This window comes from Vulpes vulpes, chromosome 15 (genome assembly GCF_048418805.1).
Source record: "Vulpes vulpes isolate BD-2025 chromosome 15, VulVul3, whole genome shotgun sequence".
NCBI lineage: Eukaryota > Metazoa > Chordata > Mammalia > Carnivora > Canidae > Vulpes > Vulpes vulpes.
In genome coordinates, this window is record NC_132794.1 from 72,502,295 (window position 1) to 72,517,404 (window position 15,110).

A 15,110-nucleotide genomic window follows, 5' to 3' on the forward strand; every position below is an offset into this window, starting at 1 on the left:
AGAGGAGATCCCTTCTCGTTCCAAAATTTGCGAATCCATACACTTTTAATCTCACCTCATATCCAAACACAGCCTCTATTCCCCAAAAGGAAGTGGGACATTGTATGGACCAAAAAAGCCCAGGATTCATCACTGAGGGATGCCAGAAAAGGACATTTGGGGCCCTAGGCAATTAATGAAACACAAAAATCAATTGTGTAGTCTCTTAAAACACACCAGGATCACAAAAACAGCCCCCAGAGGCCCAGGGTGTTGGGTTCCAAATGCAGGAGTCTGGCATCGTCCCATCTGATGTCTGCTATCTCCCAGGGCAGCAGGGAGCAAGCAGCTCAGCTCATGGGGACCTACTCCCTGTTCAACAATGCTGTGGTTCATAAAAAAAAAAAAAAAAAAAAAAAAAAAAAAACCACACTGTCCATGATGATCTTATTAAAGAGCCACAGCACAGGCCCCATGCAACAGAAAAGCCATGAGACAGAAAAGGAAGCCCCGGAGAGCAGAGGAGTGAATCCTGGCCCATCTTCCTAAAACACTGCTTTGTTTTTTTTTTTTTTTTTTTAATTTTATTTATTTATGATAGTCATACAGAGAGAAAGAGAGAGGCAGAGACACAGGCAGAGGGAGAAGCAGGCTCCATGCGCCGGGAGCCTGATGTGGGATTCGATCCCGGGTCTCCAGGATCGCGCCCTGGGCCAAAGGCAGGCGCCAAACCGCTGCGCCACCCAGGGATCCCTAAAACACTGCTTTGATCAGATCCTGTCATGTTCCATCACTCCTGGTCCACAGCCTTTAATGGCCATAGGGATTGCAAAGCCAGAGAATTCCCAGCCTCCCAGCCATCAGTGCTCCCGGACCAAAAACCCCGTGCTTCTTCCCAAGGCAAGTCTGTCCCCACCTCACCTCTCTGCCAGCCTCCCTGCCCTGCAGTAAACACGGTGACGTCATCTGGCATTTCTTCCCCATGTGACAGTTTACAAAGTGCTTCCCCAGGTATCACTTCGTCGAATCCACAGACAGACAACTGGAGCTCTACCCAGCCTATCCCTCTCATAGGTGAACAGCCCCGGTGCACCAGGGCCCTCCGGGAGCCGCGCGTGGCCACAGGGCCCCTGGCAATCCTTCCTCCCACCGTCCCTCCTCCAAACACTGCCTTCCCGAGGTCTGAGGTCCCAGTGTTCCCGGCTGGTGCCCTGCCAGAGGGGCTGGCTTTCAGCAAACACTTGCTAAGTGGTCAAACTAGACTGGGTCACTCAAGCTAGAGCCAAGAATGGAGTGGGGGTAGTCAACGGCTCTAAAGAATCTTCTGGATTCTAAAAGGCTCACCAACTTCTTCACTTTTCTGAAGCAAAGCATCCCACTAGTTCTACTCTTAGGCAAATCAACAAACATGGCTTCCTGGGTCCTGTCCCAGCTGCCTGATGGGGTTGATCTGGGCTTCTCATATTAGATTCGGGGATTTTTAGCCCAGCCCGGGTCACCTGCAGACAGCAGGGGCCATATGCTGTAGAAATGCCACTGCAGTCCTCAATAGCAGGGTCTGAAGAGAGGGTACTGGGTCTCTGCCTGGGTCCAACGTGGACCTTGCCCTTGACTGCTTCCCACTCCCCATGGCCCCCCGAGTGGAAGAACAGTCTGCAAAACAAAAGTTAATTCACTTTCTCAGTTTCACTCTTTGGCGATCCGTGAGCTGGCAGGTCCAGCCTCTGCCCAGCCTGGCCCAGCGGCATAACCCATCCGAGAAGCCTCGGCACTACGCAGACTCAGAGGCCGGGCCACTTCCCACAGCCCCTGGCTGTTGCCTCTGTCAGAATTTCCAGCTGGCTTTGAAGAGCCAAAGGACCCTATCATCACCATCTCTCGGGAACCACTGGATCCCATCCAGCTCCTTAAGCAATTGATGAAGCCCCATGGAAACCAACCCAGTGACTCACCCAAGGTCACACAGCCCATTACAGAATCTGTCCTTGGGCTGTTCTCATTTCTCCCAATTCAGGGCCCACACCCAAGTCACGGGCCTCTCTGGGGTGAACTCCTGGAAGCAAGAGGAAGCAAAGGAGGACAAGGAAACCAACTGTGAGGAAAAGAGCCCCAAGCCTGAACCCGGCCCTGCTGTCTTTCCCACTGCCCTCCTTGCAGGTCTGGAAGTGCAGAAGGGGCAGAGAAAGGCTCCATGGCCTCGGATTCGAAACCCTTGACCTTGGCCTCCTTCCCCGCCACCTCAACCCCAAATGACAGCGGCGCTGGCAATGCCAGAAGTGGAGCAAGGAAACAGCACAGCACCGAGGTCCTCATGTCCAACTACCTATCGGAAACCGCTGATTTGGGCAGAAACCGGGAACCAATCTCACAGAAGAGCCTAAAGCTGGTGGGGGAAGTTTTCTCTCTCCGAGGCCTCAAAACAAATTACCTAAGGGTCACACATGGGAAGCAATTTAATGCCAGTTCTTTCTCCTTGAGAGAGATGTGACATGTGCACCTGGCCTAAGTCTGTAAAGGAAAGCCTTATGGTAAAAACATTAGGGAGGGATGCGCAGGAGAGGCTGGGGAATCGCTGCTTCCAAGTGTCTGCCTCCAGGTGGGGTGGGGATGGGAAGCAGTGGCAGGAGAGCGTGGAAGGGGTGGGGAAGCAGAGGGACAGACAGACAAACACTGAAAAAAAGCCACAGGCAGTCAGAAAGAGGGAAGAAATGATGGAGCTAAGGGCTCTGCACATTTTGCTTTACTTCTAGAGTTCCACCCTCTTCTCGAGGATTCTGGATACAGAACTGGACCTGTATTTACTGTCTTTTAAAACTGGGTCCAGGTCAGGTTCCCTGTTCTTCACGGAGCTAATTCAGCTGCTATAATCTCAAAATGCTAAAAGCCAAAACCAAAGACCTTACAACCTTTATGATTCTGGATGAGTTGGGGACGGGCTCAACCACTTAAGAAAGAGTGTGAAAAAAAAAAAGAAAGAGTGTGAAGGGGCGCCTGGGTGGCTACGTTGGTTAAGCATTCCCAGGGTCCTGGGATCAAACCCCACATTGGGCTCCCTGCTCAGCAGGGACTCTGCTTCTCCCTCTGCCTCTGCCTGCCGCTTCCCCCTGCTTGTGTGCACGCTTGCTCTGTCAAATAAATACATTTTTTAAAAAATATTGAAGTAAAGAGATAGTGTGAAGAACATACTGAGTTCTATCTTCATCAGCCGAGGGTACCCCCAGTCTGTGTTGACAGCCACATCCACAGGGGCCAAAATTCCTCAGTCAGGGTCCTAGAACCCTCCCTTCTGACGGGACTAAACATTAAATTCTTAACCTCGAAGCAGAACAAAGTTGAGGACGGCACCAAGGTGGGAAGGCCCCTGACACCTGTGGCACTGGAAGGACAATCAAAGGAAGCGGTGATGTCCTAGTGGAGGGTGGGGGAGCCTTATGATAAGCCATCCTTCTCCAATGATTTGAAGGTGTGTCATAGGCACATGGAAGTCCGATCATTCTATGTTCTCCAGCACTTCAAGAACTCAGATCGGTGTGCAGGAATTACAATCGAGGTAGTTTTCAGCCCCATGTAGACTATAAGAGAGTGTTTAAATCATGACGACTGTCCCACAGAAGAATGGGCTGTGCTGAAAAATCAGTGAGCTGTCTCTCTCAGCAAACAAATCAGAGGCTGCTAGAGGCTGCTAAGTGAACATCTGAGGAGGGCTCTGCACAGACACAGTGCTGAGCGATTATTAAATGAATTAAGATTATATGATGAAGCTCTGCAAAGAGAGAGGCCTTGGGTCTTTTCACCTCTTAAGAAAAAACTGCAATGATTTGCTTCTTTCCTCTTTAAAGAAGTGTTACTTGTTGAGGCCACAGGGCAATGGACTCATTCCACAATATTTACAGAGTCTCTATTAGATGCTGGGCACCCGTGCCAGGCTGGCGTTAGAGACACAGTGCTGAGCGTCAACTAGCCAGGCTTTGCGGGCTTCCATCCTAGGGAGGAGTGAGATAATAAACCAACACATGTGAGCTGTATGTAACATATACAAATACCATACAGAAAAATCCAGGGAGGAAACAGCAACAGTGGGAAGGGACACAACTCTAGGAAGGGTGGCTGGGGGAAGACCCACCCAGGTGAGTTTCCAGTAGGGACCTGAGGCCAAGTGAAGTCCGAGGGAGGAGCTTTTTAGGTAGAGGGAACAGCCAGGGCAGAGACCCCGAGAGGGGAGCACGTGTGGCTCTTCTGGGAAATAGCTAGGATGACAGGTGGCAGCAACAGAATTTGTGGAAGAAGGGAAGGAAAGAAAGGGAAGTGGTGGCATGAGGACGGGGTGGGAAGAAAGCTGCTGTCTGCCACATGCACCCTTACACACATATGGGACATTCTGCACGTAACTGGTGCTAAGGTGGGGAGCTTCACGCGCAACGGAGGGCAGAACTGTTGGGACCAACAGCAACGGGGGGAAAAGAGTCAACACGTGACAGTAAGTCTGAGATTTTCACTGCCCTTCCATAAAGGAAACCCGCAAAGGAGGTTTATTTTAGGGCTGTGCTCACCTGGTGTCTCCAGGTAGAAATGGACCTAAGCCACACACCTCCAGGAAATATCCTGCGACAGAATGTTCTCACTAGGCGTGTTTGGGTTCAGGAAAAGCAGTCACAGAAATTCTGGTTTGGTTCCAGGCTTCACCATTTAGGAACTGTGTGGCTTTGGGGCAAGACTTCACTGAGACTATTTCCTCATCTGTAAAATGGGAAGAGTCCCTTCCGATCCCACAAGTCTCTGTGGAACCAGATGAGGTAAACTGGGCAGTCCTGGAGGGTATGAGAAGGGATTTTACACTCAGGTTTCTCACCCAAGACTTCGCGCCCTGGAGAGCAGAGACGAGGTGCTATGTAGCTCTGACTCCCCCACATTGCCTTGCACTTAGCTCTCAATTAATGTTTGCTGAACTGAAAAGCATTAAAAATAACCTGGGAAAACATTCTGCCATTTTTTTTTTCTTCCTATTAAACTGCAGCACTTTGCCAGAAAGCTCCAGAACAGTCTCTCTTCACTGTAATCCTCCTGACTGGGGGAAGAACCAACTGAGTCACACCAGGGCAGGGTGTTCAGAGGACATACTGCCAGGAATGGGGACAAGAACAAGGCCGACACCTCTGCAGAAGGCCCCTTTCTCTCGACATCACCCCGGCCTTTCTCCAACAGCCTGAGCCGAACCAGGGCCAGGCCGCCAACAGAAGGGACTGCAGACCACCCCAGGACAGGGTCAGCATCCCCCGGAAAAGCCCACAAAAGCCAGAGAGATGCCCAATATATACAACATCCCCCTCCAGATGAAGCTTTGTTCTAATCCAATCACTTCATTGTTCAGACTGGGAGACTACAGCCCAGAGAGACAGAAGAGCAGATCCAAAGTCACTTCCATTATTTTTTTTCTTTTTAATTTTTTGAATAAGTAACATCCATTCTCATGGCTTCAAAACCAAAAAGCCTAAAATATACAGTTAATTCTCCATTCCATCCTGCCCAGTTAACCATCCCACCCACTAAGTATCCTTCTGGAGTTTTCCTGACACATATACGAGCAAATTCAAAACCTTATTTTTTCTCCCTTTTACCCAAAAACTCACATATTACATACTGATCTTTGCCTTTTTTCATGAAGTTCATGTAATACAGTACATGAGAACCTTCCTTGTTTCTTATTTCCATTGTGTCCCGTTGTGTGGATGTACCAACATTTTTCTTAACTAGCCCCTTATTGATGAGTATTTGGGTTGCTTCCAATTTTTTGCTATAATCATGTTGCAATTTAGATAAGCAGGCACATATGTCATTTTGCATTCACCTAACTTATTAACCAAAGAAGCTAGAGTCAGATCCTATGGCAGCCTGGGTGGCTCAGTGGTTGAACAACTGCCTTCGGCTCCGGTGGGTGATCCTGGTGTCCTGAGACTGAGTCCTGCATGGGGCTCCCCGTAGGGAGCCTGCTTCTCCCTCTGCCTATCTGTGTCTCTCAAGAATAAATAAATAAAATCTTTTTTTTTCTTTTTTTTAATAAGCAGATCCTACTTGTGGCCCAGAGAGAACCTGCCCCAGGGTCTCGGAGTCCTACAATTTAATGGGTTTACCAGTGTACCTAGGTGGACAAGTTACCTTACCTCCATTCATTCAATAAATGCTTAAAATCTGCCAAATGCCAGGCACTGCACCAGGTACCAGGGGACCCAATGATAAAGGTATCCTTGCCTTCTGCCCATGGGTCATCCAGTCTGGAGGGACAAGCCGAAGGGACTGACACAACTCACAAGGCCAGCTCGATGTGCCCCAAGGGCCATCTAACCTCTGCTGGCCAGTCTCCCTATCTGGTAATAGATGACCATTATGTATACCTTAGGGATGTTCTAGAGGATCAAAAAAAAGTATTGTTCGCCAAGTCCCTGGCATGATCCAAGGCTTGCAGTAGGTGCTCCGTAAGGAGGGCAAGCCTGAGTCCTGTACCAGGAGGGGTCCTGCTGAGGGTAAGGCAGCAACGGTGGTGTTCCAAGCAAAACACGCTGCCGTGCCCCTTCCACAACCACTGCTGCTTCGTTTAAACCCTTATCAGTTCCAGCAGCTGGAAAAGGATCTGGTCTTCTCCTGCTTTTCAGACCCTCTGAGGCACCCTTGCTATGCTTCCCACCTGCGTGCCTAGGCCCTCCTGTTTGAGGGATGTCAGTGCCACGAGGGGAAGCACAAATAAGACCCCGGTGCACACAGGTCAGGGAAGATACACGAGGGTTGATTTTGCTGGGACTTCCTGACAATGTAAAAATAATCATTTGGTCGGGGGGGAGGGGTACAATTCAAAGGAGAAAAATAATCAAACCTCACACTTCTTTCATTTACTCTAGTGTGTCCTGTTGTCACAATAAAATATTATCTAAAAACCAGAAATGCTGCTGTCATCTGTTCACCCTCCTAGGGAATACAAATGCAGCAGTTTTGGTAGAGAAGAGAAAGAAATAAAAGTCAGGAATCTAGAGCATTTTCATTATTAGCAGCAGCCCCTAAAGTGGCTGGGGAGACATGGGAAGTCAGTTAAGATCCGAGGTCATGTGCGTGGCTCTGAAGTCAATGACCCGGCTTCGCACCCAAGCACAGCTCCTCAGTAGGATGTGACCTTCAGCTAGTTCCTTAACTAGCTGTCTGAGCCTCAGTTCCCGCATCTGTTAAAGTGGGAATAATCCCACTTATAGCATTTCCATACAGATTAAATAAGAATAAATATGGTATCTGGCACATAGATTCTCGACACTTAAAAACAAACAAAATACTTAGAAAAGACATTACATTTTTCTCAGTATTTAGTAAAACGATGAAAATCTAGTGCCTTCCCTTCAGAAGCCCAAAGCAGAACAGTGGTCATCAAATTCATCCAGCCCCCATAATAATGGGAAGCCGTTTCCCTAACAGGCTAATTAATGAAGTCTTACTTCACCAGAAGCTCCTTTCAAATTCATACAGGACACCTTCTAGATGGAAACTATCAGCCAATTAAGGCTCTTTCTGGTCCTTGAGAGAAGAGGTGGGTCAGGCTGGTTCTATGACCTGATTTTACTGTGTTCTCCCTGAAAACAAGCCCTGGGTAGGGGGCCTGTGAGTCATACCTCACCAGCTTTGGTCAGAGGCATCGGTAGGGTCTCCCTAGCCCACCCAAAGGCACTTGGACCCTTGAACCAAGCTAGGAGGGCCAGATGGAATCCTAAAAGTCACAATGGGATCCTCTGAGAAATTTGGCTCTTTCAGAAAGAACCATGGAAATCCCATGGAGATGGGCAGCCTGTGTTTACCAAAACTGGGCCACATCTCTGCCTAGGCAGGAGAAGACCAACACCAGGTGGTTAGCCCTTGCCTGGAGGGCCAACTGGTGGACACAAGATGTGTTTAAACTTTCTGCCCTCCACCCCCCAACTCACACAGCCATAAATGAGAAAATAAGCCTGCTATTGCTAATAAGCGCAAACGTGCAAGTACAGATCTTTCAAAGCTTGAGTCTTGGCAGGATAATAAAAGACATTCTGGGATGAAAAGGCGGAGGGTCAGCTGGCCTGGGGAAATGCCCGGCATTGGTGAGCAGAGTACTGGCCAGTGGTGCTCTATCCTCTGCTTCAGCCACATCTTTCCTATTTATCGCCTCATGAATCTGCACCTTAACCTCGCTTGGCCTCAGCTTGCTTATCAGCACGATGATTCGTACGTACTTCGAGATCAGATGTTCTAAGGTTCTGGCTCACGGGGGCCAGATGTCCAGTGTAGGTTACTCCAGTGACTGCTGGAGCCACCTCCTCAGAGAGGCCTTCCTGGATCACGCATCTCCTCTAACAGAGCTCTGTCTTCCTGGGACCTAGCACACCAGCAGTCTTGCCTTTAGTTTACTTAGCATCTCCCTCGGCAGAACAGGAGCCCCAGGTAGGCAGCACAGACAATGAGCTTGTCTAGTCCACTGCTGCAGCCAGAATGCCCAGGAAACACCCAGCACACAATGGTCATTCAATCAATATATGAAAATGAATGAAAAAAAAAGAAAGAAAATGAATGACCGTTCCTCAGTATTTTCCGTCTGCAAAAATCACCCTCGTAACTCTGGTTGCCATCAGACACTAGCTGGCCAAGTGCCGCTTACCATCAGAGACATCTGCGGCCACCATAAGCCTCCTGGGGCTAGCAAAGCATTTATCCAATGCAAGTCTGGTTTCTCACTACAGTGGGCACCTTGCAGACCAGGATCCAGACCTTGTTGAGGTCTATGGCCACGGGTCCAACTCAGAGGTGTGTTTCCACTTCCACATCAGATCCTCTCCATGGCCATTCCTGGCAGTGACCACACTGGCCACTGGAACAGAGGGAAGGCTCCCAAGTGCCTACAGAGGCCAAACGCCTGCCCTGAACCACGTGCTCTTTCACTTTTAAGAGGACGGCATTCCATTTCTGTTCCCATGACCACAGCTTCTTTACCTCCACCCCAAACAGCAGCCGTGGAGAGCCCCACTCTAGGAGAAGCCTCCGTAGACTCACAGACCACACCTAAATGTACAGACACCAGCTCTCTTGACCAAGACACACAAAGGCATATCTGCAACGGAGCAGCAAACGGGGGCTAGAAGGAGCAGAACCACTCATTATGGCGGCAGGCCAACCTCTGCAGATAGGATTCTTCAAGCCTCCCAGACACAGCTGGGGAGCTGTACCAAAGCGCATGCCTGCCCACCCTTCCTGGGCCACACCCGGGGTGCACCCAAGTCTTCAGGGGGAAGAGGAGACGCACAGAAGTGGCAGGAACGCCCTGGGTGAATGTGATGGCCAATTCCTGGCCGACCATATGGAACAGGCCCCTGTGCCAGAACAGACAGATCCTTCCCACAGGCAGCTAGGCGGGAGGCTGGAGACACATGACGTCATCACAAAGCCTTCCTGATGCACCCAGCTGCAGGGGAGCTGTGCCTGGCTCTGCAAACCCTCAGCACTGCCCTCCGGCAGGTAACAAAACACTGACCTGACCCCATGGAGACCCGAGCCACATTGCACGCCTCAGTGAGGTGCTAAGGGTATTAGCTCAGAGGAGAGCACAGCTCCAAGTTCTGGGGACCTCTACATCTTGCCATCACCTCGGAGGGACACAAGTCACATCCTTTCTTCTGGTGAGTGGAGGAAGACTTCCTGGAGGAGGCTTCTCAGGAGCTGTCCGCATGAAAGAAGACAGGCCCAAGTGGGGCAGGCCCAGAGTTCTGCAGCCAGGAGGGGAGCTGAGAGGCAGGAGAGTCTGCGGGCTGCAGAACAACCGCAGGAAAGACAAGCCAGGCAGAGATCCCCGGGGCAGGGGGGCAGGGGGGCAGGGGGGCAGGGGTTGTCTGCGGCTGGCCTTGGCCTGCTCCAGCCCCACCTCCACCAGAACATGGGGCTGCCTCTAGCCTGGGGCCCCTCCAGCCCCCTCCCACCTGGCTCAGCAGCTCCAAGGGAGGCCTCTTCTGGGGCAGGCAAAGACAGCTCTCCCCAAAACTGCTCCCACCACACACAGGCTCAGACACCAAGCAAGGGCCTTCTTCAGACGGGCCACCCCTTCCCCAAACCTCCCCAACCCGTTCAAACGGCCCCTTCAAGCCCGGGCTGGTTAGAATCTACTAGCCTTCGGGGGCTAGCCACGACACACACAGGCAGGAACGTTTCTTTCGGGCCTGACCACAACCTCTGGAAAGCAGGTATTCCTGTTAGTCACCATTTTACAGACCAGGCAGCAGAGGCTCAACAGCAAACAGTGAAGAGGTGCGGCCACTGCCTGGGACACCCAGCTTCTTGGCTCTGAGGGGCCCCTCCTTCCTACAAACACCCCCGCTCCAGCCCGGCCTCTCGGTCCCCAAGAGCTGGAATAAGGGCCAACTCCAGGCTTCCTTGAGAAATCCCACTGGGCGCTCCAATAGCAGCCCCAGGAGAGATTGGTAGGGGTACAAGGCCAAGGACCAGAGCCGGGCACCCCAGTGGCTGCGATCCCATACCCCTCTTTCCTTCCTCTTTTCCTCTTCTTTGACATCCAGTTTACTTCTTCCTACCTGCTGGGAAGTTCTGCACCCTGCCTCAATGTGGCGGCTCCCGACTGTGTTTAGAGCCCCCCCTAGAGCAGTCTAAAAATACAGACACTGGGCACCACCCTCGGAGGCTGATTCTGTAGCTGGGTAGAGCCTGGGAATTTCTTAAAATGCTCCCCTGGTGGCTCCAATACACAGCTGGGGTTGAAACCTGCCCTTCTAGCCGCATACCTTCTCTCCTTCTCGGGCCTGTGCTCTGTCTCCCCAACCCCACCACAGAGACACAATTCCATCCATCCAGAGCCCACTCCCCACCCTCTGCCACCTACCACCCCACCCCCACCCACCCAGAACACAGGAACTGGATCCAGTAAATTCAAGCTGCTATCTCAGATTTGTAAGCAGCATTCACGGAACTCCCTGCATCATTCTGGATGCTGGGCACACAGGCCGTGTCAGTGAAAGTGGGCTCCCGCACCCTCCTTCCCTTCACAGCCACACCATTTGGGCCTGCTGGTGAGGCCAGAGCTACAAAGAAAGTTGGTTACATAATGGGGGACGAGTGCCTCCCCAGGATACATGCCCCTGAAGAAATCTCTAAGTAATCCCTTTACATTCACTATTACAGGTTTTTGTCTCAACCTCACCACCCTCTTCTCTCTCTCTCATGACTCCTAGGGAGGCAGCAGAAACCAGTGACCAAGACGTTCTGGACACTTCTGAGTACAGAGTCCCAGCTCAAAGATGCCCACACAGAAACAGGCCCTTCTCCTGCAGATTTCGCTCTGGCCCTCCGTTCCAGTCTTCCAGCCTGCAGCAGCCCCCTTACTCCCAGCCTGAGGACAAGCAGGAGCAACCTCCCTCCCTCACCCCAACTGGCCTCCGTCTGCTGCTCCTGGAACCCTCTCTCCTTAGACACTTCTGAGCCTCACGAGCCATCTGCAGAGCAGCACAGGGGTTTGCCTTTGCTGGATCCTGTGGGGCGGCCTTCCGGACTGAGGGGGCTTTGGTGGGTACGTGCACATAACCTACGCAGGGAGCACCTCCGGGCACATGTAGCCATGGACAGTTCCCTCGCTGGGGATCTCAGGCAGACCACTGTGCTTCTCCTGCTCATCAAAGAGGGGTTAGGAATGCTGGCCACCCCTAACGCAGCACACGCCAGGGCTGGGAAGTTCTGAGTAAGGAAAGAGTGCTGGGTAAAGCGCGGGCATGTCTTACACAGCACGGACCTTCATGACCAAATTAAAAATAAAATAAACCACAGATTAGAGCAGTTGCCTCCTAAGTGGATCGGCCAACACAATCCACTGACGTGCAAGAAGATAGTATTAGGACTGTTAAATATTTTCTTATTTTCTACTTCTGAGGTCTTATTTACTTATTTTGGTGTTAACGTTTTACAACGTACATACAGGTATGTGGTGTGTCTGAACAATCCATTAACTAAATAAAAGGTAGACAAACTACAGCTGAGGTTCAAATTCTTTACACCAGGGCTGTGGGGGAAAAAAAAAAAAAACAGGAAAACTGGAGGAGCACAGGGCACTAAGAAAGTGTGAATCGCCCACCCAGAGGCAGCTCACACTCACCCAGGGGAGAGGTGGGGCGTTGGGGAGGGTGAGGCTGGAGACAACAAACCCTGCAGTATCTCTGATGCTTTGTTTCTGGAGCTTGTGCTTGGCTTTCCAGACAGAGGATGATGACAATGACAGGAACGTGCAAGCACCCTGGTCTCTTCATTCAAGCAACATTTCTAGAATGCCCACCATGTGCCAAGTGCGGTGCTGTACTCTCTGGGTACATGGTGATGTGAACCAAAAACAGGGCCTTTAAATCACGCGGCTACACAGGGGGACAGAAATGCTAATTAAAACACTCACATTCAAGAATGTATAATTACCAACTGAAGCACTGCGAAGGAAATTTCTATAAGAGTTTCATAACAAAAGAACCAGACCCAGAGCTGAGGAGGGTGGAGGGTGAGGGAGCTGGTGGAGACAATTAGATGCTAAGTCGGTGACAGTGGCAGTTATGGCCTGGAGTAGTTTTGGAGGAATAAAGGCGGTGAGGGAAAAGATGAGGGCAAGCAGTGGCCAGTCCATGCAGGACCTTAGGAAGGTCCTGGTAAGGCCTTTGGACCCTCTCCTAAGAATGCTCTGTGTCTGAAGCACGGTGACATAATTACATCTGTGTTTTGGGGAGAGCACGCTGGCTGAAGGCTGAAGCATGGCTCGAGGGGGCTGCCGATGCCAGGACACCAGCTGGCAGGCAGGAGAGGATGGTATTTCGAAGAGACAGGACTTGTGACCAATACAAGATCATGGGTACATCTGCAGGATGGAGGTGACAGTGACAGAGGCCAGGGGCTCTTCCTGGACATTCGCTTGTGGGGTGACCTGGGGACATTCAGATGGAGACATAGGGTGGGTCCCGAGCTCAGCCAGGAGTTCGGGACTGGGAGGCACACATCAGATCGCAGACAGCTCCAGGTCCCTTCAGCCGTCTGGGCGGGACGACACAGCATCATCATGCGGAGGGAATGCAGGCTGAAAGGGCCCAAGGCCCAGACCTGCCTGGCCACAATACTGAAGGCCACACGGAGGAGGGCAAAGGACACCAGAAATGAGGAGTGGCCAGGGCTGAAGGAGACGTTCACTGGAGAAAGGGAGAGCAAGAGAGAACGCATCTCAGGAAGGTCAAGGGTGCAAACACTGCTGAGGAATCACGCAAGGCGAGACAGGGGGGTTGTGTTTTTGGAGCTGTTGAGGGAGCAAACCAGAGGAGGGGGGCTGAGGTGTCAGAGAAGTGAGGGCACAGAGAAGGTGGTTCTAGACAATTCAAGAAGTCTGGCTGCAAAAGGGGAGAGAGCCAGGCAGCTGTCAGGATCAAGCTTGAAGGATCAAGCCAGGTTTTCTGTTTGGTTTAAAGGTGGGAGATGGGCAGCCCGGATGGCTCAGCGGTTTAGCGCCACCTGAGGCCCAGGGCGTGATCCTGGAGACCCGGGATCGAGTCCCACTTCAGGCTCCCTGCATGGAGCCTGCTTCTCCCTCTACCTGTGTCTCTGCCTCTCTCTCTCATGAATAAATAAATAAAATCTTTAAAAGACAAATAAAGGTGGGAGAAACACCCCAGGTGGAGAAGGACCAAAGGAGCAGAGCGGCTCAGGTGCCCCGGAGGCAAAAGGGGAGCAGGAGTGGGGCAGGACCCCAAGGCCAGAGGAGCAGGGTACTTCCTCAGAAACCAGGTGTGATCTTCTGTGAGGGGGGGGGGGGTGCTGGGGGGAAGGCCGGGGCAGGGTCAGGGGCAGTAGTCTGGGGAGGGGGGTCTGAAGCAGCTGCCCCCGGAGGTGAGGGAGTAAAGGCACATTCGAGGAGCGGGTGAGCAAGGACCCGACCAGACCCTCTGCAGAAACTGCCTGGGGTCCAGTGCCGGGGCTGTGCTGCGGGGCGTAGATGCTACAGCTCTACTCACATCTAGGAACAACACATTTACTACTGAATCATTTGTGGGGGAAAAGACTTCTGCCAAGTTAGAATGTCTAGCTTCTAACCTCTTTCCTCACTGAGACAAATGTTACTTTTTTATGTAATGTGTCTGTTGTTAATGTACGTATGGGCGTGTTTTTTTTAAATGAAAGCCAAGGATGGTGTTTCCAGCCGAACAGACCATAATAACAATAACAGTTACCGTTTACTGAGCACTTACTGTGTGGTAGGTACTATTCTATCATCATGTTATAGAGACAACAAGGGCCGCATGGCTAGAAGTGGGGGAGACAGGATGCACCACCCAGGCAGTCTGGGGGGGGGGAGGAGCCAAGGCACTCTCCCCTCTCTCCAACAGAATCTCCTCCATGCTGGAAAAGGTGGGAGCCCGAGGGCAACCTGCACAGTGTGTGGCACATGGAAGGATGGAGGGCACTGGGCAGGGAGTGGGGGGGGGGGGGAGAGGGATGGGAGGAGATGTTGGCTGAGGGCCCCTGGCACTACCAGGAACCTTGGAAGGCATCCACCTAGGTTAGGAATTTGGGGTAAGGATTCTTTAATGCTAGGAGAAGGTTTAGGGGTAGAACTAAGCAAGGGGTGCCGTTTGAGAACCTGGGACCCAGAGAAGAGCTGGCTTAACTAAAAACCAGAGGAATCACTATTAACTTTCGGGGGGGAGGGGGGAATTTCACAAAGCTACACGCAGCATTCTCTCATTCTCAAACCAAACCACAAAATATGTGCATGTGAAGGAAGCTTAATAGCCACCTTTTAATGTCTCTCAAAAGAATCACCAGCAAAGCGATCAAGGCCAGTACACTTTTTTAAATGAACAGAAGTGTTTTACCTGTAGTAAGAAAGCAGCTCATCATTGTTCTGTATAACAGGTAAGCATATATACACTGGGTAGTGGCGTAAAACGTATTTTTACTGTCAGGATCAAAAAGTTTGAAAGCCACCAGTCTAATTCAATACTCTGATTTTAGAGCGGAGGAAACAGAGGCCTCCAAGAAGCCCAGCCAGTTGTCCAAGTCAGTTAATAGTAGCAAAACTGAGAACAGCACACAAGTCTCTAATAGTCCTC

At 51.2% G+C, this 15,110-nt stretch overlaps 1 protein-coding gene across 3 annotated transcripts in view; it reads right to left on the reverse strand.

Annotated features, from left to right (window-relative positions):
* ANP32A (acidic nuclear phosphoprotein 32 family member A) overlaps positions 1 to 15,110 on the reverse strand; it is a 37,850-nt gene that overhangs the window by 15,399 nt on the left and 7,341 nt on the right. Inside the window, exon 1 of one of the 3 annotated variants that reach the window (XM_072738968.1) lies at positions 901 to 1,184. The exons of the other annotated variants lie outside the window; for them this stretch is intronic. Within the exon in view, the coding sequence (XP_072595069.1) occupies positions 901 to 963 (63 nt within the window). The 5' untranslated portion in view covers positions 964 to 1,184. Of the gene's footprint in view, positions 1 to 900; positions 1,185 to 15,110 lie in introns of those variants that run through there. 3 annotated transcript variants of the gene reach the window in all.